This window comes from Zalophus californianus, chromosome 1 (assembly GCF_009762305.2).
Source record: "Zalophus californianus isolate mZalCal1 chromosome 1, mZalCal1.pri.v2, whole genome shotgun sequence".
Taxonomy (NCBI): domain Eukaryota; kingdom Metazoa; phylum Chordata; class Mammalia; order Carnivora; family Otariidae; genus Zalophus; species Zalophus californianus.
The window spans coordinates 23,263,477-23,290,163 of record NC_045595.1 but is presented as its reverse complement, the minus strand read 5'-3'; the positions used below and the strand labels follow the sequence as shown (position 1 = coordinate 23,290,163).

Here is a 26,687-nt window from a genome sequence, read left to right as displayed (position 1 = left end):
TGTCATAAACTCTTCCCATGCAGATGATATTTTGGTTTACTTCTGTATAAATATTTTTATAACTGAGAGTGAAGCACCTAAACAATGGTGAAATATTTGTCTAGAATCTGCTTTAGAATGAAGTCTCTGCCAACAATCCTCCTTTCCCGGTATCTGGAATGGGTGACTTTTCCATGCAATCAACTTTCAGTCTGTAGTCTCAGCAATAAAGCAAAAATCAAAAAGATGATGATTTTAATATACTTTATTTAAAAAGTACACAGTTTTAAATTGGTTTCAATGGGTTTCAAGCAGAAGGGACACTGCCCACTCGCAGTCCCATTTCTGATGAAGGGTGATTATCATGTAGCAAACTCACATTTGCATGACTGGCAAAGTAAAAAGCTAACTTTTTGCCAACATTTCTTTAAGAGTTTATATCACGCACAGTTTAAAACCATGAGATGCTGATGGTTGGACTATATTTCATGTCTCCTATGTCGCACCATATTTTGGTTCACAGTTTATCCATAATTTAGCATGCCAAGAGAACATCTCAGTCAGTGTCACCTTGAGAAGAGCATCAAGAGCAGAGGGAAGAGGGTAAGGACCATCTTGGCCTGCAGACCGGGCGCACCGCCACACTCCCTTGCGTTCTCCTACAGGGGAAGACGGGAACTGTTAGAACCAGATAGATCCCAAGACGCCTTCAACTTCCCAAGCTGTATCGAGTCCCCAGACCTCCCCCTACGCCCTCCAATGTAGGAATCAAGTCTTTTGGAAACTAGATAGTGCAAGGAAACGCACTTGTCTAAATTTCATCAAGTTTATGATGAGAATCTCTGATTTCAGTTGTCAGCGCATAAAATGTGCCAAACTACTCTGTGTATACTATTACACAGAACATTCAAGAGGCCAAGGGCTGTTGGTGGAGATGTCTGCTGTGATCCAATGAGAACAGCAGAATATTGGCCTTCTAATGTTTTCCTGTCAGAATGTAAGTAAAAGTTGACATCTAAGGGGCCTGATCATTGCAGAAACAGCTATAGAAGGTTTTGTGTGTGTCTTCTTTCTTTTCGTTTGGGGAAAGGAGGGGTTTGTTTTATAAAAATGAAATCATATTATGTAATCCTTTCTGCGGTGTGCTTTTTATCCACTGGTTGATGGAAATTCTTCCAGCTCCATTTTTCCAGCTCTACTGTATTATCTCCCACTCCCCCTGCTTGTGTTCCCTCTCTCACTGTGTCTCTCTCTGTCAAATAAGTAAAATCTTTAAAAAAATAAATAAGTAAATAAATAAAATTATCTTTTTCCATAAAAAAATTTATAATTTTTATATAAAGAAATTCTGTTTTTCTTCCATAGCTGTGTGGTCTTGGATAGAAAGATTTCTCCAATCCCTAAAATTTCTTGTGAGACTATTATTTTACCATTAAAATCGAATCTATATTTTCCCCTTTGAATTGAACCTTTGTCATATCTAAGAATTTCTCTGCTGTCCTGCTGACCTCATCTTACTAGCTCTAGAAACTTACAGAAAGAAATACTAATTTTTTGAATGTTGATCTTATATCTATTTACCAAAGTAAATTATCTTGTTAACTCCAGAAGATTTTTACTCTAATGACTTTAGTTGTCTACACAGGCATTCTGGTTTTCACTGAAGCGATTTTAGCATTTGGGGACTATTACTTGTATTTGAATTTTACACAAAGATTTTTTTATTTGAATTTTATCATTGAATCTGAGCAAAGATCTTTCCAGCATATATTTGCATAATATGTTGCTACTGAACACTCCTTTGAATATAGAAGCAAATATTCTCAATAAATTCCAAGTTCTTATTGGTACTCTAGTGACCTTAACACCTTCTCTAGGACTTGGAGAGTTAAAGATTAAAATTATTTACTATTTAAAGGTGGGATTTAAAGTCAGTCAGTTGGCTTTGGTGGCATTTTTAAGAATGGAGATCCTCCCAGGCTCTCCATAATAATAACTGGTCTAGACAAGCTTTGCATTTTTTGAAGTGGGGTGGAGTTAATTTTTAAATTTCTGTTATTTTTGCTAGACTAAAAAGGTGTTTTTTGCCTATGGTACTTTTTTTTTAAAGATTTTATTTATTTGACAGAGAGAGCACAAGCAGAGGGAGAGAGAGGGAGAAGCAGGCTCCCTGCTGAGCAAGGAGCCCGATGTGGGACTCGATCCCAGTACCCTGGGATCACGCCCCGGGGCCGAAGGCAGACGCTTAACCGACTGAGTCACCCAGGCGTCCCTTGCCTATGGTACTTTGGGGGTATTCACCTTTCTCAGTGCTAAGTTTAATTTTTTTTTTTTCGGATCCTCACTTCTGGTGTAAATGGAGTGCCTTTATAGTTGTGCCTTCAGGTGGTGAGGGGGTTTGGAAGCTTATCATTCCACCTGCATAAACTGTGACTCTTGACCTGATACCAATATTGCCACTTCTGCTTTCCATGGACTTCTTGCAAATAAAAGGCTGTCGAAAAGTCAGCAGGAGAATATCACTTGAACTACAATTTGAAATAAGTAAACCAAGATGGTCAGAGCCACAGTGTATGTAATAGCATAAAGTAATTACACTACAGCACAGCCATCCCAAAGGGAAGGAAGGTAGTAAAGAAGCTTTAAACTCTATACACAGATAGAATAAGACCGTGAAGCACAGACTGAACGTGAAGGCGTTGGGGGCTAAAGTAGAGGGCCGTTAGCCTTCCACTGCTTCCATTGATCTGCCTGCAAGGGATTGTTTCCTCACCAGTAAACTTCTTAGCTACAGTTCTTTGACCATTATGAGACTCTCATGGTGAATCTGGTGGAAAAAGAGAACAGGAAGGTTCGCAGACTTACCTCAGGATGGAAGCCATGACAAGACTCCGGACGCCTTCTGATCTTCTGGGCCTTTAAACGTTCACACTTAAGGGATTCGTTATGTTGACTGTAGTTAAGGCATATTGCCCAGAAGTTACTTTCCCTCACTCTGCATGTTGGAGGTCAAACCTTGGCACTGAACTCCCTTAAATACTTTTCTCTCTCCAATTGTGGAAAGGCTGTCATTTCCCCCTCTCTAGTATTTCTCCCCTAGGTTTCCTTACTGTCCATCCCCCTCACCAGCTTCAGCAGCAGTGGCTGGACCCACGCACAAAAGGATATACCTGATTTCAATGGGCGCCATGGTGATGGGGGTCATGGACTCACACAGGCAGCTGCTGTCCACCACCACCATGAACAGATTGCTGCTTGGAATTTGCTGGATGACAAAGGACCTGTTGGAACATGAAGCACAGAGACAGTGAGTGGTCGTTTACCATCTGTCAAGTCAAGAATCCTGAGGTAATCTTCTCCCCTGGGGAGTTAACTCCTCTAATATTTTGGAACACAGTTCTCAGAGACTGCTTTACTACTGAACTTGCCTCCTCCGTGAGGCTCTTCACTTTTAAATACCAAGCTTCGCTAAAAAGACAACAGTTAAAACCTATGGCTGCAGCTACACGTAGCTCCTAAAACTCACCTTGGGAAGACTGGAAAGTCACGTGCACAAAACAGGACAGTCACGTTGGCTAAATCAACCCAATTTCCAAGGTGATGGGGTCAGGCTTTTCCAAGCCTTGCTTCCTCCTCCCAGATTACATTCAATGTTCTTTGCCCCTCTCTCTTCCCAGAATGATGAAGTGAAGTTCCTAGACCCTTCCCTGGACCGCTTCGCACAATTTCTGCCCATAATAGAGGTACAGTGTTTGCATGAGATTAATGCGGGTCATTTGGGAGTTCCACAGTGTTGAGGCCGTGCGTGCTAGTGCTCAGGCTATGCGGCCGTGCTGACATCCGGGTCCAGCAGGACAGTTAGTCCAACGGAAAGTAAGCCTATTGGCACCTGCTCGCTCATCACCTGACGCAGTGAAATGACAAAGTAACAGCACTGTCAAAACACTCTTGAAGCAAGAAATACCACTGATTCTTTGGAGGAACAAATTAGAGAACAAAATCCCATATTCTTCCAGAGCAAACAGATTAGCTAAATGCTTAGCTCAAGTCTAGAATCCCTGTCATATAATATAATTTTTCATGACATTTCGCTAAATTCTGTTCAGTCGGATGAGGTAGACTGTAACATAACAAATCGGTCAATTTCTCTGTAAGTTTTACCTTCTTTCATCTTTCTCCCAACAAATTTGTTCTATTCTCTGAAGTGTATCACCACGACTTACTGAAATCATGCAATGAAGAAGAATCCTTCTGTTTTGTGGGAAATTATAAAGAGGAGAAAGGACGACCTTTTTATTTTTACCTTTTAACGCCTCTTATGTTGAATTATCCAAAAATGGCTCAAAGATTATAACACAACTTGTTTCTTGTCTACAAATGCTGGATGCCTATTCATCTAATATTCTGCAATTATGTTTGTGTTTGTTTTTTTTTTTTTTAATCCATAGCAGGGAACAAGGCATGCCTTTGCTCAGAGATGCTGCCTCGATGCCATCCATGCTCTGGAACATGGACTCCACCCTCCCACCCTTCTCCATAACTCTACTTGGCCTGAGGAAAAAAATTCAACCTTGCTGTCTCACTTAGACTTTAAAATTGTCGGCTTTACCCTCCCCCTTTTAGCACTAGGTACTTTCTCTCCTCTGCAAAGACATTGCTCTAGTAGGTGGCCTCTTTGTAATGGGTGATGCCTATCAGAAAAAAAATAACCTAGCTTAGATGGTGCTCATCAGAGAACCAATGATTTCCATGGTGAAGGCAGGTTAACAGAGTCTCAAAGACAAACGCGAAACCAAGATCATACAACTCTTTAAAGAACAAATGATTGACTAGAATATTAAGCCAAATGAATCTACCAGATGGCCAAAAAAGGAACAAGAGATTAAAATATGAAATAGAAGCTCTAAAGGGAGAGACGATATTTTCCAATTGAAGAAAAATTTGACTTCTTTTTTTTCACTAAAAGGGTCCATTCATGCACGAGTGAAACTTCAGATCATCAAAGATGCAGACCAATCCTAAAAGCGTCTCTAGAAACAAATTACTTAAAGAAGAATGAGAATGACACAAACTTCTCAATGGGGGACTTAAGATGAAGAAAACAGAGCAACATTTTTAAAGTTCTGAGGGAATGGAAAAAAGGAAATAAAAGGTATGTCAGAATCCAGAGGAGAACAGAGTCTAACTAACTGGAGATGTAGGTAGAAATTTGTGTTTTAAAATTTAGGGATAACTACTGAAAATAAACTGAAGGATGAAAATCTGATTAATCTAAGAGAGCATGGTAAATAACACACAGGTGCGTGCGAGCGCACATGCATGACTACTGGTATAATATAAAATTATTACCAATCATAATGTCTGTTGGTTAGATTCACATATTAAAAGGCAGAGACTCAAAAAGTTAATTTTTAAAAAAGGCAGAGATTCTTAAATCGGGTTTACGAAAACACCAGCATTATGCTATTTGCAAGAAGACACTCCTAATACGGAATGACAGGAGAGGACAAAGGACACCAGAAAAATGCTAAAGACAAAAGAGAGTGACAGGTTTCGTAGTATTCTTCTACAAATATTCACAGGGAAGATCATTAAAATGTAATAAAGAAAAGAGTTTGTACTGAAAAACAGTATAGTAGCATAACAAGCTATGATATGAACCTTTATGATCAGAGTGTACAAACTCATAGAAATGCCACAAGTGATTGATGAGCACATGATTTATTTAAAAATGGAGTGAAAATTCCTCATATCCAAACAATAGAGAATATAAGCTATTTTCAAACACAGGGAACTGCAACACATTCCAAAGAGCAGAAAGCATCAATGGCATGTTCTTTTAGGGTAGGGTACAATTAGAAATTAATAGCAAAAAATACATGAACAGTGGAAATTAAAAATTTTTTTAAAAACACATTCAAGTAATCCTTGACAATTTAAGAACAGCCCAGACTCAAATCTCTGCGGTATGACCTTAAATATGTTTATTGGGGAAAAACAGTTTGCCAATAAATGAACTAAGTTTTTGGATGGAGAAGCTGGAAAAAATAAGAACACACACCTGCACCTGTGCCCCTACCCCTGGTCTTCCCTCTGGGACCCTGGGTTGAGTACTGGTCGCTCTCTCCACAAGCTCTCAGGCTTCTCCAACGATGAGGCTGATGGAAGGGATGAGAGATGACCATTGCATAGTTCCCCTCAGTTCACAAACATGCTGTCACATCTTCCACCTCGGGGAAAAAGAAAACTCTCCCTTGACCTCACCTCCAGCTAGCGCCCTATTTCTCTGTCTTCTTTCATAGTGTGAATCCTAAATAGAATTCTCCACAGTCGGTCCACTTCCCCGCACCCCTCCTTTCACAAACCCACCACAATTCTTCTGTATTCCTTTCCACTTCGCTGAATCAGTCCTGTCAAGGACCCAGTGACCTGACTACCTTTCTTCTAGCCTGGGCCTCTGCTCTGTCCTTACTTGCTTCCTGTCCACCCTTCACCCCAGACTGCCGTTTCCATGGGAGGAAGGCTGCATCGCTCTGCCCCAGTAATCTGTTACCCCAGCACCTAGAGCTGTGCCGGGGACTGAGCAGATTCTTTGCAAATACTTGACTCAGTGACGAACGGAGTTTATAAAGATAAAAGCAGAAGAATAAATGCAAATAAAACTGTGAAGATAACTGAAAGAACCAAGCTCTGGTTTAAAAGAACATTGACATAAATCAGCCTTTGGCTCAAAAGAAAGAAGTTACAAAGTCACATTAAAACCCAAAAGATCCAGAGGCATTTAAGCATTTTAAGTGACTATTATGTATACATAATGGCAAACAATTTGAAAAGTTAGAGCAAACACACCTTTGGGGATAAAGTATAAACTATCAACATTTGGCCAAGCTGTAAAAACACAAAGAGACAAATTGCTGTGAGAAAAAAAACAAAAAAACCTGAAATGCTCATTGAGGATCTACCTGCAAGTGAATACCACCAAGTCACCCAAAGAACAGGTATCAGTGTGTTCATTGAAAACCCATGTGAACCCACTGACCAACCACTAGAATAAAAGAAGTCAGCAAGCTGACCAGTTACATAATCAGCATATCAAACCACAGCCTCTCCCTGGACACAGGCAATAACCAATGAAAAAAATATTTATGAAATAAAGAACCATTGAGAGTATCAATAATGACTATGGAATGCCTAAGAATAAATCTTTTTTTTAAAGATTTTATTTATTTTTTGACAGAGAGAGACACAGTGAGAGAGGGAACACAAGCAGGGGGAGCGGGAGAGGGAGAAGCAGGCTTCCTGCTGAGCAGGGAGCCCAAAGCGGGGCTCGATGTGGGGCTCCATCCCAGGACCCCGGGATCATGACCTGAGCCAAAGGCAGACGCTTAACGACTGAGCCACCCAGGCGCCCCGAATAAATCTAGTAAAAGACTTCTTTATGAAGAAAATGACCAAGCTTTACTGAACATAAAAAGACAAACTAAGAATTGCGGGGGGGGGGGGGCAGTACAAGGGTGGTGGAAAGGAGCACTTATATACGAAAGATGTCATTTCTCTTTCAGTGGACCTTTTAATTCAAGCAAAGGAATTCAAAGGGATTCTTACTGGGATTTTTGATGGAATTTGAGGTATTGATCCTAAGATTCATTCAGAAGGGTAAATATAAAGAATAGTCCGGACAATCGCATAAACTTGAGTTTTAGGTAAAGGGAAGCAAAACCAAGGCGTGTGCCCTCACCTATGTCAAAACCCACAAGAGGACTTATAGAAAAGGAAACATGGATGGACACCTGACACATTAAAAGGAGTTCAATCTCACTAAAAGAGAAAATACACATTAAAATGAGACTAAAGTAATGAAATGCACTTTTTACCAGCAGAATGGCCAAAATTTAATCTACGCTAACGTCAAATGATGGCATCTGAAGACGTGAACATCATTCTACACTGCTGGTGGGAAAGTGAATAAAACCACGATGAGAACAATCTGTTGTTATTACAGTGGAAATCATGGCAATCCTATTTTTTCAGTAGTTTTACTTCTCAGTAAGATACACTCCTGCTCAGGAACCTTAGAAGTCATGTGTAATGATGCTCTTGGTAACATTGTTCACTGAGAAAAGAAAAAAAAGGAAACCCACCTCAAAGTCCATCAACAGAGGGAGGATTAAGTAAGCAACAGTGTGTCCATTCTGTGGTCTACTTGGCAGCACCAGATAAAAGGGGGAAGGAGACTACTTATTGCTGTGACGCCTGGGTGGCTCAGTTGGTTGGGCGACTGCCTTTGGCTCAGGTCATGATCCTGGAGTCCTGGGATTGAGTCCCGCATCGGGCTCCCTGCTCGGTGGGGAGTCTGCTTCTCCCTCTGATCCTCCCCCCTCTCATGTGCTTTCTCTCTCTCTCATTCTCTCTCTCAAATAAATAAAAATCTTAAAAAAAAAGACTAACAATTTCCTTCCTTTTAAAAAAAAAAAAATACTTATTGCTGTGAAAGAACACCCCAGGGATCCCTGGGCGGCTGAGTCAGTTAAGTGTCTGCCTTTGGCTCGGGTCATGATCCCAGGGTCCTGGGATCGAGTCCTGCATCGGGCTCAGCAGGGAGTCTGCTTCTCCATCTGCCCCTCCCCTTGTGCTCTCTCTTTCTGTCTCAAATAAATAAATAAATTAATTAATTAATAATTTTAAAAAAAGAAAGAATACCCCAAACACAGTAAGTGGGAAAACAACGTTGCAAAACTATAATAAAGTATGAATATTTAAGAATATTTAGAAATATTCATCAAAGAATATTTAATTCTGCTACGGAGAACAAGAAAAATAAGTGGGATGGGTAAGGTGTATCAGATGTGTTAGGGATAGCAAATCAATAAGCAATCCATGCATGACTCATGTCAGTCACAGTAAGAATCAATGGACTAAACAAGTGGGACCACATGTGAGTTGAAAGCAACAAAAGACAGAATGTATGAAGGGTCTTCTTAGCAATAAGAAGAAATGGAAGTACCAAATGAAATGAAATATTTATAAGGCAAAAGACTATGTCATCTCCAGATTGAGAGCTCTCACTTACATCATCCTTAAATCAACCCACTGGCAACTCCTATTCTCCGCGTGAGACACGCAGAAAACATCATGGCTGCCCAGCAGGTGGGAGGCAAACTACAAACGTGCTCTCTGGCCCGTGAGGCAAGCAGGTATTGGCCCAAGGCACCTTCTGTCTGCTAAGCCCCCAACCTCACCCTCAAGTCTGTTCCTTCTACCATGTCATCAGGAGGAAAGAGAGCCAGGGAGCAGACCAGGGGAGGGGAGGAAGGGAGGAAACTGACCGGGGGAGGAGGGGTAATTGTCAAGAGAAATGAAGTGAATCCATAACATTGAAGTTCTTTAGAAGGAGAATGTGTTCCAGTATTCTTCAAACATTTATAAAATGGGGTGTGATGCTAAGGGCCGAGTACTGACTTTCTCCTTCTGCAAAAGAGAAAACTGGGACTCAGGGGGGTAAGCAAACTCATATAGAAGCTATATGGATGAGACACACTTGTGCCCATTTTAGAGATGGGGGAACAAGAGGCTGGGTGACTTCCTGGAGTAACAGGGGCAGATGGCAAGCCTCCGAGGCCCAGGCCCTTTTCGGTCTATCACGGGGGCCAGCAGACGTGCTGTCTTGTATGGGAAGTATTAGTGCTCCAGTTCCTTGAGGGCAGACCCAGAGTGATTCCTCGCTTAAGGACAAGGGCAAGATATTATTTTTAACACATTTCTTCTCTTAGTAGAAGGCTCCCCAAGTATTCTCAAGGAAGCCCCCCAGCAAACTTCTCTTTTCCCCCCAAATCCTAGGAGATGAAAAGCCTTGCACGCAGCTATCCTGAAAGAGAGGAAAACACCCCCCTACAAAGGATTTGCCAGCGGAAAGATTAACTGCTTTTCCATATTTTAAAGACTTACTGTCTGCTTATTAACATGGTGCTTCGGAGGGGTCTGGGCAATGTTAGCTGTACATTTATGTGCACAACGTGTATTTATGGCCCAGGGTGCAGGGTTGAACTTCATAAAACACACCTCCATCCAGCTGGGCCCAGCAGCCAGACTGACATCATTGTGCAGAGGAACCAGGGCCTGGGTTTGCCTGGGGGCCAAAAAAGGCAGCAGGGAAATGCCTCAACACAGAATCACAGCGGCGGTTTCTAAGCGGGGATAGGTCAAAATGCGTGAAATAAATTAGGTCCTCCAGGGAAAGAGGAGGGAAGAGGGAGGCAATTGTGATGTGTCCATTGCCGGAAGTGAAATAACCCAGTCCTCCCTTTTCCACTGGATCTAGACAGAGAAAGACTTGGGGCGGGGGGCGGGGGGGGGGGGGAGTGGGCATGATGTGATTTCAAGACGGCCTCCCCTGACAAGAGAGACTATTAGCTGCACGCTCGCTATCCATGAAGAGGGGCTTTGCTGACCAGATGAGGGAAGCGATCATGCTGCTCCCTGGACTAACACGCGTGATGGGAAGGACTCAGGGATAAGACACTTAGAGGCCCCGCGATGAATATTTGGAGAACTTGGTTGGCTTGTCTTTTGTTAATTCGGTACAAAACGGTGGCTTGACAAATAATTGGGGCAGGATGGACTCTAGAAAACACTTTGAAGTCTTCCACACCTTATAGATTTTCGCCATTTATAAAATTCCCAGATTTCATCCTAACATAAAATAAAAGACAATGAGTAAATCACAGGGGATTTGAATTCAGCCTGGATCTTGTCCCTTGTAGTACTATGCTCCAGAGGGGCTGGGTATGGGACTGTGGCTCTCCACTGGGATCTTACTCTCTTTAGGGGTAGGAAGATGCCTGTCCTCTTCCACCATGCCTCCAAATGCCTACACTGACCCAGGCCCATAACCTGGGGGGAGCAAACATTTGGTGACTCTTTAAATTCAAACTAGAAATTAAGTATTGACGATGTGTTCTAACATAACTCCACAGCCATACTATCAGACAGCATGAGGGACATGCAGGGCAGTTCCAGCTCCAGCACCGACTCATGCTCAGCCCAAAGAAGGTGAAAGAATAAATAGCAGTGCCTCATCTGCTCACCCCCCCACAAAGTGTCAGGGCTTAATAAAAACATGAAACAATTCCTTCCCTCCTTCCTTTCTTGACTCTGTTTTCCAGCCTACTATGTGGAGTTCCTGCTTCCTCAACTCTAAGTGACATCTTGTATGGATTCCTTGACTTTCTGACAACTCTAGGTTAGTACAATTAGGCCAGGCTAGTTGGCCACTCTGATTTTGTAACTAGTTCAAACCTCTACATTATTCTTCCTTCAAGCTTCTAGGTTCTAACCTCTTCAGCAGTTACCAGGCTGCCTGTCTCACCATGGCTTGTCTTCTGGTGTCTTCTGTGCTGCCCAGCATCCATATGCTGGCTCTCTTGTGAGGTTCTGATGGATTCTTCAGAGGATCCCCAGCTCTTCAACGTGTCCCAATGGGGCCACCCCCACAGCAACTACCATCAGCAGTTACTGCAAACTTCTTGCCCTTGTGTGGACCTCATCCAGACAGCAGCCATCTTGTTGGGTTTAAGCGAGATGAGCGCTATCTTCCACACTGCCCACCTGGCCCTTGGGGAACCCAGATCTTTGCTAGCCCAGACACAGGCCACTTTTGTGCTGTCCCTTCTCCAACCTTCATTCTTTCCCTCCAGGTCTCTTTGCCCTGTTCAGACAGGCACACGGACATATTAGTACATCTGTTGCCTAGCAGACATTTGACCAATGCTGGACTCATCCTTCTTTAGGCACCCCCAAAATACAGAAGAGTCTCCTGGAGCATTCTTCCACTGCCCATCTGGCTCCCAGCAGGAAACAGCGCCCCCTGGATGGAAGAACCTCTTTCCAGGAACCCCAGTCTCTTTCCTGTTGGGTCCCTCATTGATGTTCACATGGCAGACAAAATGTGGGCCAGTTGTCTATCCTCAAGTAGGTTTGGGGGTGGGGAGTGGGGGGAGGATTTCCAACTCTAGTGCTGGCTCAAGGGCTGTTCCCTTTAGAACCTGTGGTGCCCAGCGCCACTGTGTCCTCCCCTCAACCCCGGACTACAAGGAAATCCCCACTTGACATCCTGTTCACATCCTTCCATAAGTGTATTCATGTGAGGCACCCTGTATGGAGTTGGAAAAGAACCAGTGCTGTGGAGTGTGTTCTGTAGGTGCCTAAAAGACATTTCATGAAAATCTCATTCTGGAAAACAATCTAAGAGAACAGAAATAGGCACTTGATTGTGAACCAAATTTAGCATCAAGTTCAGGATAAACGGCTCGGGGCTGTCTAATTAGAGTCAGAAGAAGGCCTAAGGGCTCACTGTCCCCTCCACTATTCACCCTTGTTCTGACAGTGGCAGCCCATGCAATTAAACCAGAGACAAGAGGGACGATTAAACGTTGGAACAAGGGGAGGATTCACAGGTACCTAAAAGTTGCCCCTGCCCCCAATCCCAATAATTAACGCCCCTGTTTCCCTGGCTCTCTTAATAGTACCAATGTGTATCAATCGCACAAGCCAGAGTTCTTGCTATGATTCTCAGCGTGGTTGTCTTTGAAGGTTGCCATGCGCTGATTTGGCCATCTCGTTGATACCTCTCGAGCCCACCCTCCCATCTGCCACGGCTCAGGGCCAGCCTTATGGGCGAGCACCAGTGTAGTCACCAGGGACCTATGCTCAGAACGGCTTATCACCGAGGGTTTACTATTCTGCAGTACTGTCTTGAAATTTTTAATTTTATCTTTAAATTTGCATTCTTTGACTATTTCTCTGAGTAGGACACGGCACCTCCATCCAGTGATTAGTGGAAGGGAGCACCCAGCAGCCAGCAGGCTGCTCACCCTAGAGTCATAGGAGCAGGACCTGGGGGTGCCTCTGAGAGTCTGCACTTACCCGGTCAGAGTCCCTGTGTCTGAGGGAGCACAAGATTAAATAACAAGTAAAAAGTAGCAGGACAGGTCAAGAGAGACCACAGAAAGAAGGAAAATGTCTTACCATTTAGGTACCTTGAATGACACTTTTCTCCTGCTTTTTGATGAAGCAGCCCACATTTTCATTTTGTAGTGGACCCTGCAAATGATGCGGCTGGCCCTCCCAACCTGTATCATTTTTAGCACACCTTCCCTGCTGTAAGCCCCTCTCCGTTCTTGAGGTGGCACAGTACTTCCCAAACGCAAGGCTGACCACTCCATCCCCCTCTTTATACCCTTCCATGGCTCCCTTAGGATCTACCCAACGGTGTACACGTGAGGGAAGCAAATAAGAGCCTGGATGATCCAGCTGGCTCTCTCTCCAGCCTGATGTGTTCAGCTACTGCAACCCTTAGGCTACCTTCCTTCCCACCACCCAGCCATGCTCACTGCCACGGGCCCGAGTGCATCATGCTTCTTCTCCCTCAGTGCTGAGACCCAGACAGAGCCCATTAGAATCACCCAGGGAGCTTCTTGTTTTGTTTTATTTCAACTGATGCCTGGGCCACACATAAAACAAATTATATTAGAATCCTGGATGTAGGGCCAAAGCATGTCTATTTTTTTAAGCTACTCAAGTGATTCCACTATGCTGCCAAGGCTGAGACCCTACTGATCTAAAGGAGTGCTCCTCAAACCTATGCTTACAGATGACCTGAGGATCTTGTTGAAATGCAGATTCTGTTCAGTGGCTCTAGAGTGGGGTCAATGATTCTGCCTTTCTCATCTGCTCCCAGGTAGTGCTGATGCTGCTGGCTCAGGGACCAGCAAGGCTCTGAGTGTTGCAGCCACCTCGTCCCCACCCTTAGAGAACATCATCTGAGTTCTAAAAAGACCTACTGAATGTTGCCTTCTCCATAGGGAGCTGTCCCTCTTAGGGAAGCATGTACCCCCTGTTCCCATGACACACCGTAGGCAACTGCACCATCCACGTAAGCACATACACTTCTATATGTACATGGAATGAGATGCTCAAAGCCACGTTACTACCCTTGTACCACTAACTGGAAAAAAGATGGAAGGATAGACACTTGCCCCTAGACAACATTTGGAATGGTCTGAAAACTGTAAGCTATGGAACCTGTAGAAAGTTCCCTTTTGGTAACCCAGGGAAATACATGGAAGTTAGCCTCTAGAGCAGCTAAAACTGAGGTTCAAGAGGCCCCTCTGGGTATCTAATAGGATGCAGAGGACATACACATTAAGAAGCTATGAATAAACAAAGAAAAAAAATGTTTTCCAGTAGGAGCTCAAATCAAAAGTCAGAAAGGCAGATGTTTCAAATTTTAGGAGTTGATTGGCCACCTAGTTGTTGGTTCCCCACAGGTCCCTATAAGCTATAGAATAAGCTATTCTGGGGTTGGTGGCAGGAGGGACAGATTTACTCACTACTACAACACCATGAGTAAGCCAGCTAGCGTCTCTTCCTTTCTTCTTTTCCTTCCTTCTCCCTCCCCCTCTAGCTCCTTCCCTTTCTTACCCCTTCCTTCATCCCTCTAGATAACCAGACAGGGAGCTATCTTATCTTTTAATACTGGTGGTTTTGTCTCCTGTTAGACTTCCAAGAACAAGACACAGACCTTTATTTTGTTTTCTACACATCGGCTCAGTACTAAAGCTCACTGAGTAATGATGAAAAACATAGCCAAAGATAAAAAAAATTTAATTCAAAGTAGCACAAATTCCCTGGCAAATGAGTTGTACAGAAAATATAGTACAAGGTTTCAGCAGCCCAGAAAGGCTAATTCTAAGGACTCCACAAGATCCTTGCTTCTGGTTGATTTCAGAAAAAAGAGGGCCCTGCCCAAGTGCTCTAAAGCAGTTTTCTTTGATATCTAATCTCCCTTCTTTTGATACCAATACCCTACTCTGTTCAGGAATCCACCCTTCCTCCAGGCAGCCCAGCTGCTTCTGAAGAGCTAGCCCTGCCCAGGCATGTTACCTGAGGGTAAGCTGATTGGTACAATTCCTTCCCCTGAAGAAAGTGACTGGTTCAGAGATGGGCATTGAACCTAAGTTATTCCAGTCAGCCTGAAACCCAGAACTCTTATCTCTACTCCCAACACTGGAGAACAAGGAAGCTTTCAGCCTTAGGGGCCACTGGTAGCTTTCCTGTGCTCCTGAATGGAAGTGTCTACTGGAAAATGCAGAGAAAACCTAAGGCTTGGTGACAAGCGTTTGGGAAACTGGAGTAAGCCTTGAAGCCCGCCTCTCAACTTTTCACTTTATTGTTTAAGCGTGCTTGAGTGGAGCTTTCTTTTATTTATAATGAAAGAATATTAGGTGATGCATGCCTAAATTCCTTGTGATGGTCAACATGTTGCCTGGTCGAATTGTAGTTGGAAAACTTCGGCTTTAGGGAGCTGACCCCACAAGCCATCAGCTTGGTTCCCACCAAGTGTACTTCGGATGGCCTGCCAGGAACCAGACCGGTGTAGGCTTCTCCTGCTCCATTCCACTAGCATAAGAAAGGTGCTATGTTTTCATAGTTAAGAGCTGAGATTAGATGGAACGAGCATATTGTCTTTGTTATACTTATTAAAAAATATATACAATGGACACATTATGGCATTCCATTTGTGACTTGCTGATGAGAGAGCATACAAAAAGCCCAAGGCGTGTTTGTCTGCAAGGCACAGTGTCCTGTGGTGGCGGTATTTATCATACTGCTGACGGAATGAGTCAAAAAGAGCCACAACAATGCCTTCCACTCCTCAGCCCCACCAAGGATTTGTTGAGATTTTTGGTGCCGGCCCAGAGCCGAAGAACAACTTCGGCAGGAAGTTCTTTGGCATTATCAGCACAAAGCAGATGGTAAGGAATGGTATTCTGTGTTGGAAATATGGGTGGGAGAGCCCCATAGAATCAAAAGCAAGTGGGACCCAATTTGCTTTTCTCATTCTAGAAGAAGAGAATCTCAAAAGAGCTAACAACAAGAGCACTTTTCCAACCTTGGTATTTTTTTGTACTAGGGTCTTAAGTAAATCCTCTTAATTATGACAGGAACCATTTTCTTCTAATCCCCTAAGAAGAATAAGGAATTTATTAAATATTTTCACTGGAACTAGTAGTGTTTTTTGTTATAAATAAGGAGAGTAAGAGCTAACCTGTATAGAGGGTTTGCCTTGTGCCAAGCACTTTCTCATGCAGTCCCCTTTAATCCTAACATAAGCTCAGAGAGTTACCATCTTCACTGATGCAAGCTTTGAAATGTTAAACAACTTTTCCAACTACTAAACCCATCAAGTATCAAAGTATCAAACCTTTGTGTTCACCATTACACTGATCACCAGCATCATCATCCTTAACTACCATCCCAGTCATTAGCATCCACCCCTTACTGAGCACCTACTATATGCAGGGAGTGAAGGTCTTTTACTGAAAACTGCACAACTCCATAAGCCAGGTGATGTTATTCCTAAATTATTAAAGAGGTACTTGAGGCTTAAGGAACTTAACTAATTTGGACCCATCTTGGTTTAAGACAGCACAGATAATAGGTTTCAGAGCCATGGTCTGGATTTAAGCTGTCAGACTTTACAGACTGCGATCTTACCCATCGAATAACAAAATCTCCTGCACAGAAGTATTGAGACAGTAGGCATGCCACAACTCACTGATAAACTGAGAGCAGAGACTCTGTCCCATTTCTTCAGGGGCCATTTGAACATTACCTTGGGCTCACAGTTATAATTTCCCGTTTCCTAGCTTTATACTGTCTTCCACTATCCCCATGTGAATCATCACATTCGTTTAGCAAAATAGAGAAGCATCATAATGAACCACCAGGAGGCCTGTATAGACTCAAAAGTATACGGAATTCACTGGGGAATTAAATATGCAATTTTAAGTGATCTGGCAAAGTCAGATTCTGACCATCAATACTTGCTTTCTAAAAGATTGGACATCTTGTATTCCCTGAAAAAAACATTTTGTCCAGCATACAAAGTTAAGGGCAAGAAAAAATTAGGCTTAGTATGGTGCCACTTTTGCATAGTAAAAAAAGAGAGAGAGACTGGAAGGAAAAATAGCACTATTTAAATATTTCTCCTTACCCCCAGTTTACAGATGAGGAAACCAGGTAACTTCCCAGAGGTTATTAGGCTAATCAGACGTGGAGCTGTGATTCATATCCAGGCCACCTGGCTTTAGAGTTTAAGTGTGTAACGTCTCTGCCTCAGTTCTGAGTGGTGACATTGAATGTGATTTTACTTTTTTCTTCATACATTTCTCTATTGTTCAGTTTTCTACAATGAGTAGGAATTGCATTTTTTAATTAATTAATTTATTTATTTGGGAGAGAGAGGAAGAGCACAGAAGGAGAGGGAGAGGAGGAAGCAAGACTCCCTGCTGAGCAGAGAGCCTGACACCGGGCTCCATCCCAGGACCCTGAGATCATGACCTGAGCCAAAGGCAGACACCTAACTGACTGAGCCACCCAGGCGCACCAGGAATTGCATTTTAATAAGAACCAAGAACCATGGGATAATAACTTTCTATGTCTTAGACTATAGACAACACATATTTAGAAAACTAAATCTCAGTGATCAGCATTTTGCTTTATAATCTCACTTGCTAACTACTAGAAATAATAAAATCAGAGTGATATTTCTCTAAAATCATTAATCGAAAGAACATGGAAATAGTTCCTTAGTTTAGTAGTCTTGCTGTTCTCTTCCATGTGCTCAATGTGACTGTATATCTTTAGGGTGAGTGACATCAAGAAAGCCTCTCTGAATCCCTCTATCATATCAGCTTTAAAACTGCTTGGTCTATAGGCAAAGATCAATGCATTTTCACTGATTAAAATAAAGGCTGAATCCATGTCTTTCTATTCTGACTCTAAGCTTTCCAAGTTCTCTATCTTGTAGCTTTGAATCAGTGTCCCAGGGAGAGAGTCAGAGAAATTATGAAGTATGCTATATTTTCTGATCTAACTTCTGAAGCCACTGCTTCTAATAATCCCCATGCCTATTCAACAGTCTCTTATCACAAAATGGCAAGATTTTTCATTTTGAAGAGTACAAGTACTGAGGTGGAGACCTACAGCCATAGGAAAATCTCAAGAGAGACAGATGTATTCCAGAAACACTGTATGAAAAGCAATGTTCTCAATTTTACACATTGGTGTTCACACAAATTTTCGTGATGATTGGTGATATATTCCAACACAGATGGGGGGGGGAAAGTCTCCTAGAACAAAAATCAGAACTAAACTCCCATATCCACACAGAGAATAGCAATATGGAATAGAGGGGAGGAATAAAATGGAGGAGGTAGGAGATAATAGCAAGCTGACTGGTTCAAAAGTCAGTGGAGTTGAATGAAGTTCCCCATGTGAAACTAATAGGCAAAGCATATATTTGTCACCTATTGTCCCCTTCCTTCTCTCAGCCTTAGTTTTCCTATCTCAGAAGTAATTTCCCTTCCCAAACTAACATTCTAAAATCACATCATTTGATACATGTCTTTCTCTGATTGAGTAAGACTGTTGAATCACCGACCTGTACCTCTGAAACAAATAATGCATTATAGGTTAAAAAAAAAAAAAAAGAGGAAGAAGAAGAAGAAGATAGCAGGAGGGGAAGAATGAAGGGGGGAAATTGGAGGGGGAGACGAACCATGAGAGACGATGGACTCTGAGAAACAAACTGAGGGTTCTAGAGGGGAGGGGGGTGGGGGGATGGGCTAGCCTGGCGATGGGTATTAAAGAGGGCACGTTCTGCATGGAGCAGTGGGCGTTATATGCAAACAATGAATCATGGAACACTGCATCAAAAACTAATGATGTAATGTATGGTGATTAACATAATATAATAAAGAAAAGAAATATGTAGGAAGGAAATAAAGGAAAAGTGTTATGCAGAAAAAAAAATAAAATCACATCATTGTTTCCACCTTATACAAAACTAATTTCTCCAGCCTGAGATAACAGACTTGGGTCATTTGTATGTCGTATGTTGGTTTGTATTTAGTCTTTCTCCTTTAGCTTCTTGCACTGCCAACTCTAAAGGGAAGCAGATTTTTCTCATAAAAAGGAAAAAGAGTTGTTTATACTCAAAAAGTTAACATTTAAAAGTTCTTTTTAAAAAGATTTTATTTATAAGAGAGAGAGAGAGCAGAGGAAGAGAGACGAGCGACTCAATGCTGAGTGTGGAGCCCGATGTAGGGCCCTATCCCAGGATCCCGAGATCATAACCTGAGCCAAAACCAAGAGTAAGATGCTTAACTGACTGAGCCACCCAGGCACCCCAAAATTTTAAAAATCTGAATGTTTAGTTAACCTAGGGTGACACTTGTATACCATTTTTAACTAGCATGGTCAAATTCTATAGATGACCAAGGCAGCCCCTGAGAAAGCAGTAAACACTATATCCCAGGGCTAGAGGCAAAATGAAAGAGTCATCTAAGAAAGCCTAAAACCACGGCACCAAAAGAGTAAGGTGATCCACTGGTAATGTAAATGCATAGTACAATAAAACAACACTTTCCAGAGGAAGATAACAAAACCCAGGGCATCTATAATGCATGATCCACAATATCCAGTGTGCAAAATTTGCTATACATGTGAAGAAGCAGTAAAATGTAACAAAAAAGTCAAGAGAAAAATTAGTCACTAAATACAAACCAACATACGACACAAGTATTAGACATTGCAGACATGTAGGTAATATTTGAAGGCAGCCCATGAGAAATTGAAGAGGAAAGTTGTAAACCTTACTGCAACCATTAGAAATCCAAAAAAGGTACAAATAATAAGGCAGTAGCAGGAAAACTGGAATCATAAAACAATATAAAAGAAGGTAGACTAGAAAAGAGGGAAAAAAAAAAACAAAGAAGAGGAACAATCATTAAACAACCAGGAAGATGGCAATTCTAAGCCAAACATATCAATAGCTCCATCAAAAATAAATAACCCAAATAAAAAGCTTCTGTGTGGTGAAGGAAACAATCAACAAAACTAAAAGGCAACCTATGGAATGGGAGGAGATATTTGCAAATGACAGATATGATAAAGGGTTAATATCTAAAATATATAAATAATAAAATGCAACACCCCAAAAATGAATCATCCAATCAAAAAATGGGCAGAAGACATGAACAGACATTTCTTTGAAGAAGACATACAGATGGCCAGGAGACACATGAAAAGATGCTCAACATCACTCATCATCAGTGAAATGCAAATCAAAACCACAATGAGATATCACCTCACACCTGGTAGAATGGCTAAAATAACACAAGAAACAACAAGTGTTGTCAAGGATGTGGAGAAAAAGGAACCCTTATGCACTGTTGGTGGGAATGCCAACTGGCGCAGCCACTGTGGGGAAACAGTATGGAGGTTCCTCAAAAAGATAAAAAAAACACAACCTTATGATCCAGCAATTGCACTACTGGGTATTTACCCAAAGAATACAAGAATACTAATTGAAAGGAATACATGCACCCTATGTTTATAGTAGCATTATTTACAATGGCCAAGATATGGAAGCAGCCCAAGTGTCCAACAATTGATGAATGGATAAAGAAGATATAGTATTTATATACAATGGAATATTACTCAGCCATAAAAAAGAATGAAATCTTGCCATTTGCAATGACATGGATGGAGCTAGAGTATAATGCTAAGTGAAATCAGAGAAAGACAAATATCATATGATTTCACTCGTGGAATTTAAGAAACAAAACAATCATAGGGGAAAAAAAGAGAGAAGCAAACCAAGAAACAGACTTTCAACCCTAGAGAACAAACTGATGGTTACCAGAGGGGAGGTGGGGGGATGGGTTAAACAGGTGATGGGGATTAAGGAGTGCACTTGTCGTGATGAGTACAAGGTGATGTGTGTTAACTGTTGAACCATCATATTGTACACCTGAAACTAAGAAAACACTGTATGTTAACTAACTGGAATTAAACTAAAAACTTTAACTAAATAAATAAATAACTGAAACACACCAGTTAAAAAACAGAGACTGACATACTGGATAAAAATGTAGGATCCAACTATATCCTGTCTACAAGAAACTCACTTTAATGATAAACACACAGATAAGCTCAAAGTGCACAGATTTAAAAAGATATACCATGAAACTACCAAAGAAAAGAAAGATGGGATAGTTATATTAACATCAGACAAAGTATACTTCAGTGCCACGAATATTGCAAGCTTAAAGAGGGACATCACAAAATGATAGGAGTCAATTCACCCACCAAAAGGCATAACAATCTTATATAAGTATGTACCTAACAACCAAATATGTCAAAATAAATGAAGCAAAATCTAATGCACACTGAAAAGAAAAAATGCTAAACCATAATTATAGTTGGAGACTGCAACATCCTTCTCTTGATAACAATAGAGTAAGTGGACAGAAATCCAGTAAGGATCAGAAAATAGCTTTACCTAATTGACATATATAGAACACTCCAATCAACAACAGCCATATATATATACATGTATATATGTATTTTCAAGTACATATGGAACATTCACCAAATTAGATCATGTTATGGGTCAAAAAGCAAATCTCAGGGGCACCTGGGTGGCTCAGTCATTAAGCGTCTGCCTTCAGCTCAGGTCATGATCCCAGGGTCCTGGGATCGAGTCCCGCATCGGGCTCCCTGCTCCACGGGAAGCCTGCTTCTCCCTCTCCCACTCCCCCTGCTTGTGCTCCCTCTCTCGCTGTGTCTCTCTCTGTCAAATAAATAAATAAAATCTTAAAAAAAGCAAATCTCAGCAAATTTAAAAGAATCAAAATTATACAAAGAATGTTCCCAAACCATAATGAAATTAAATCCAAAATCAATGACAGAAACATTTCTGGAAAATCCCCAAATATTCTGAAATTGAATAACACACTTCTAAATAACTCTAAGGTCAGAAAGGAAGCTGCAGGGAAAAATGAGAAAATATTTTGAATTTAATGAAAAATAAAATACACAACACATAAATATTTATCACAAGTAAATATCTGTGGGATCCAGTTACACAAGTGCTTCAAGGAAGATTTCTAGTAGTAAATGCTTGTTTTATAAAAGAAGAAAGTTCTTACATCAATAATCCAAGTTTTTGTCATAAGAAACTGTCTGGAAAAAGAAGAGAAATTTCAAAACAAGGAGGACAAAGTAAGTGAGAAAACTACAAGAACAAAACTGAAAACAAAAACCAAAAGAGAAACAATAAAACTAAAACCTGGTTCTTTAAAATGATCTATGAAACTAATAAATCTCTAGTCTGTTTTTCTAGTATCAAGTAAAAAAGAGAGAAGACACAAACTAAAACTATTAGTTATGAAAAAGGAAACATCAGTAGACCCTATACAGATTAAAAGGGTAGTAAGAGAATACAAAAATAATAGCATGTCCTTAAATTCAACAACATAGATGAACTAGACAAATTCCTTGAAAGATGTGAACTACCAAAGTTCACTCAAAAAGAAGTACACAATTTCAGTAATGCTATATTGATTAAATAAATTGAATTTGTAGTTAAAATTTTCCTACAAAGAAATCTCCATACCCAGGGACTTTACTGGGAAGTTCTACCGAACATTTAAAGAAAAAATAATACAGACGCTACCAAAATCTTCTAGAATATAAAAGAGAGAACATTTCACACATCATTTTATAAGGCCACAATTATCCTGATACCAAAACCAGACAACAATATTACGAGAAAAGGACATGACATGACAATAGACCATATTAACATAGAGCAAAAATGCCTCAACATAATATTAGCAATTTGAATCCAGCAATATATGAAAAGAATAATACACTTTGACTAAGTATGATTTACCCCAGGAATGCAAGGCTGGTTCAAGATTCAAAAATCAATGTAATATACTACATTAAAAGACTAAACTAGGAAAACTATATGATATAGATCAAAAGATGATGTTTTTTTTGACAAGCTTTTGTATCCTTTCATGATAATAAATTAGGAATAAAAGGAACTTCTTTAACCTAATAAAGGGCATCTAATGAAGCTAATAGCTAACGCCAGACCTAATGATAAAATTCTAAATGCTTTCCCTCCGTGATATGACATGAAAGTTGGTCTGCTCACACTCTCCTCTTCAACATCACTCTGGAGGACCTAATCAGGACAATATGGCAAGAAAAGAAATGAAAGGTATACACATATAATTGTTTCTATGCACTTATGACATCATTTGTCTGCATAGAAAATCCTAAAGAAGCCATAGAAAAAGTAAATAGAAGTTAACAAATTAGCAACGTGGCCTGCCACAAGCTCAGTCTGAAAAACCAATCATATTTCTATATATTAGCAATGAAGAGTTAGGAATCGAAATGAAAAAAGTCTCACCTAACATAGCAGCAAAAGAACAGGAGATATTCTGATATAATTATAACAAAACATTTGAAAAATCTGTTAGCTAAAAACTATAAACCACTGATGAAAGAAATCAAAGAAGACCTAAATAATTGGAGAGATATGCAATGTCTATGGTTTGGAAGAGTAAGTAGGGTAATGATGTTAATTCTTCTCAAACTGAGCTATACAGTCAACCCAATTTCAAACAAAATCCCAGTCCCAGCAGGATTTTCTAGTAGACACTGACAAGTTTACTTCAAAATTTACATGGGAAGGCAAATGTACTAGAATAGACACAGATATTTTGAAAAAGTAAAAAAAAAAAAAAAAAAAAAGTGAAAGATTCTTATTACCTTATTTCAAGATTTTTTTTTAATTTTTTATTGTTATGTTAATCACCATATATTACATCATTAGTTTTTGGTGCAGTGTTCCATGATTCATTGTTTGTTCATAACACCCAGTGCTCCATGCAGAACGTGCCCTCCTCAATATCCATCACCAGGCTAACCCATCCCCCTACCCCCCTCCCCTCTAGAACCCTCAGTTTGTTTTTCAGAGTCCATCATCTCTCATGGTTCGTCTCCCCCTCTGACATACTCCCCTTTTCTCCCTCTCCTGTTATCTTCTTCTTTTTCTTTTTTCTTAAAATATGTTGCATTATTTGTTTCAGAAGTACAGATCTGTGATTCAACAGTTTTGCACAATTCACAGCGCTCACCGTAGCACACACCCTCCCCAATGTCTATCACCCAGCCACCCCATCCCTCCCACCCCCAACCACTCCAGTAACACTCAGTTTGTTTCCTGAGATTAAGAATTCCTCATATCAGTGAGGTCATGTGATACATGTCTTTCTCTGATTGACTTATTTCACTCAGCATAACACCCTCCAGTTCCATCCATGTCGTTGCAAATGGCAAGATCTCATTCCTTTTGATGGCTGCATAATATTCCATTGTGTATATATACCACTTCTTCTTTATCCATTCATCTGTCGATGGGCATCTTGGCTCTTTCCACAGTTTGGCTATGGTGGACATTGCTGCTATAAACATTGGGGTACACGTACCCCTTCGGGTCCCTACATTTGTATCTTTGTGGTAAATACCCAGTAGTGCAATTGCTGGATCGAACGGTAGCTCTAATTTCAACTGTTTGAGGAACCTCCATACTGTTTTCCAGAGGGGTTGCACCAGCTTGCATTCCCACCAACAGTGTAGGAGGGTTCCCCTTTCTCCACATCCCCGCCAACATCTGTCGTTCCCTGACTTGTTAATTTTAGCCATTCTGACGGGTGTGAGGTGGTATCTCATTGAGGTTTTGATTTGGATTTCCCTGATGCCGAGCGATGTTGAGCACTTTTTCATGTGCCTGTTGGCCATTTGGATGTCTTCTTTGGAGAAATGTCTGTTCATGTCTTCTGCCCATTTCTTGATTGGATTATTTGTTCTTTGGGTGTTGAGTTTGATAAGTTCTTTATAGATTTTGGATACTAGCCCTTTATCTGATATGTCATTTGCAAATATTTTCTCCCATTCTGTCGGTTGTCTTTTGGTTTTGTGGACTGTTTCTTTTGCTGTGCAGAAGCTTTTTATCTTGATGAAATCCCAATAGTTCATTTTTGCCCTGGCTTCCCGTGCCTTTGGCGATGTTTCTAGGAAGAAGTTGCTGCGGCTAAGGTCGAAAAGGTTGCTACCTGTGTTCTCCTTTAGGATTTGGATGGACTCCTGTCTCACGTTTAGGTCTTTCAACCATTTGGAGTCTATTTTTGTGTGTGGTGTAAGGAAATGGTCCAGTTTCATTCTTCTGCATGTGGCTGTCCAATTTTCCCAACACCATTTGTTGAAGAGACTGTCTTTTTGCCATTGGACATTCTTTCCTGCTTTGTCAAAAATAAGTTGACCATAGAGTTGAGGGTCCATTTCTGGGCTCTCAATTCTGTTCCATTGATCTATGTGTCTGTTTTTGTGCCAGTACCATACTGTCTTGATGATGACAGCTTTGTAATAGAGCTGGAAGTCCGGAATTGTGATGCCGCCAGCTTTGCTTTTCTTTTTCAGTATTCCTCTGGCTATTCTGGGTCTCTTCTGGTTCCATACAAATTTTAGGATTATTTGTTCCATTTCTTTGAAAAAAGTGGATGGTATTTTGATGGGGATTGCATTGAATGTGTAGATTGCTCTAGGTAGCATTGACATCTTCACAATGTTGATTCTCCCAATCCATGAGCATGGAACGTTTTTCCATTTCTTTGTGTCTTCTTCAATTTCTTTCAGGAGTATTTTATAGTTTTCTGAGTACAGATCCTTTGCCTCTTTGGTTAGATTTATTCCTAGGTATTTAATCGTTTTGGGTGCAATTGTAAATGGGATAGACTCCTTGATTTGTCTCTCTTCTGTCTTGTTGTTGGTGTATAGGAATGCCACTGATTTCTGTGCATTGATTTTATATCCTGCTACTTTACTGAATTCCTGTATGAGTTCTAGCAGTTTTGGGGTGGAGTCTTTTGGGTTTTCCACATACAGTATCATATCATCTGCAAAGAGTGAGAGTTTGACTTCCTCTTTGCCGATTTGGATGCCTTTGATTTCTTTTTGTTGTCTGATTGCTGTGGCTAGGACTTCTAATACTATGTTGAATAGCAGTGGTGAGAGTGGACATCCCTGCCGCGTTCCTGACCTGAGGGGAAAAGCTCTCAGCCTTTCCCCATTGAGAATGATATTCGCTGTGGGTTTTTCATAGATGGCTTTTATGATATTGAGGTATGTACCCTCTATCCCTATACTCTGAAGAGTTTTGATCAAGAAAGGATGTTGTACTTTGTCAAATGCTTTTTCTGCATCTATTGAGAGGATCATATGATTCTTGTTCTTTCTTTTGTTAATGTATTGTATCACGTTGATTGATTTGCGTATGTTGAACCAGCCTTGCAGCCCAGGAATAAATCCCACTTGGTCGTGGTGAATAATCCTTTTAATATACTGTTGGATCCTATTGGCTAGTATTTTGGTGAGAATTTTTGCATCCATGTTCATCAAGGATATTGGTCTGTAATTCTCTTTTTTGATGGGGTCTTTGTCTGGTTTTGGGATCAAGGTAATGCTGGCCTCATAAAATGAGTTTGGAAGTTTCCCTTCCATTTCTATTTTTTGGAACAGTTTCAGGAGAATAGGTATTAATTCTTCTTGAAAGGTCTGATAGAATTCCCCTGGGAAGCCATCTGGCCCTGGGCTTTTGTTTCTTGGGAGATTTTTGATGACTGTTTCAATTTCCTTAGTGGTTATAGGTCTGTTCAGGTTTTCTATTTCTTCCTGGTTCAATTTTGGTAGTTGATACATCTCTAGGAATGCACCCATTTCTTCCA

General features: G+C 40.9%; 1 protein-coding gene across 5 annotated transcripts in view; it reads right to left on the bottom strand.

Annotated features, from left to right (window-relative positions):
* Nucleotides 1–226: 226 nt before the first annotated feature.
* Nucleotides 227–26,687, bottom strand: part of CACNA2D3 (calcium voltage-gated channel auxiliary subunit alpha2delta 3) — an 891,383-nt gene continuing 864,922 nt past the window's right edge. For 4 of the 5 annotated variants that reach the window (XM_035723841.1, XM_027586868.1, XM_027586871.1 and 1 more), the window contains 3 exons: nt 3,148–3,260; nt 2,845–2,927; nt 227–638 (listed from right to left, as the gene is read on the bottom strand). In XM_035723841.1, coding sequence (XP_035579734.1) covers nt 546–638; nt 2,845–2,927; nt 3,148–3,260 — 289 coding nt within the window. In that variant the 3' untranslated portion in view covers nt 227–545. The remainder of the gene's footprint in view (nt 639–2,844; nt 2,928–3,147; nt 3,261–26,687) is intronic. The other variant, XM_027586867.2, reaches the window with a different exon arrangement.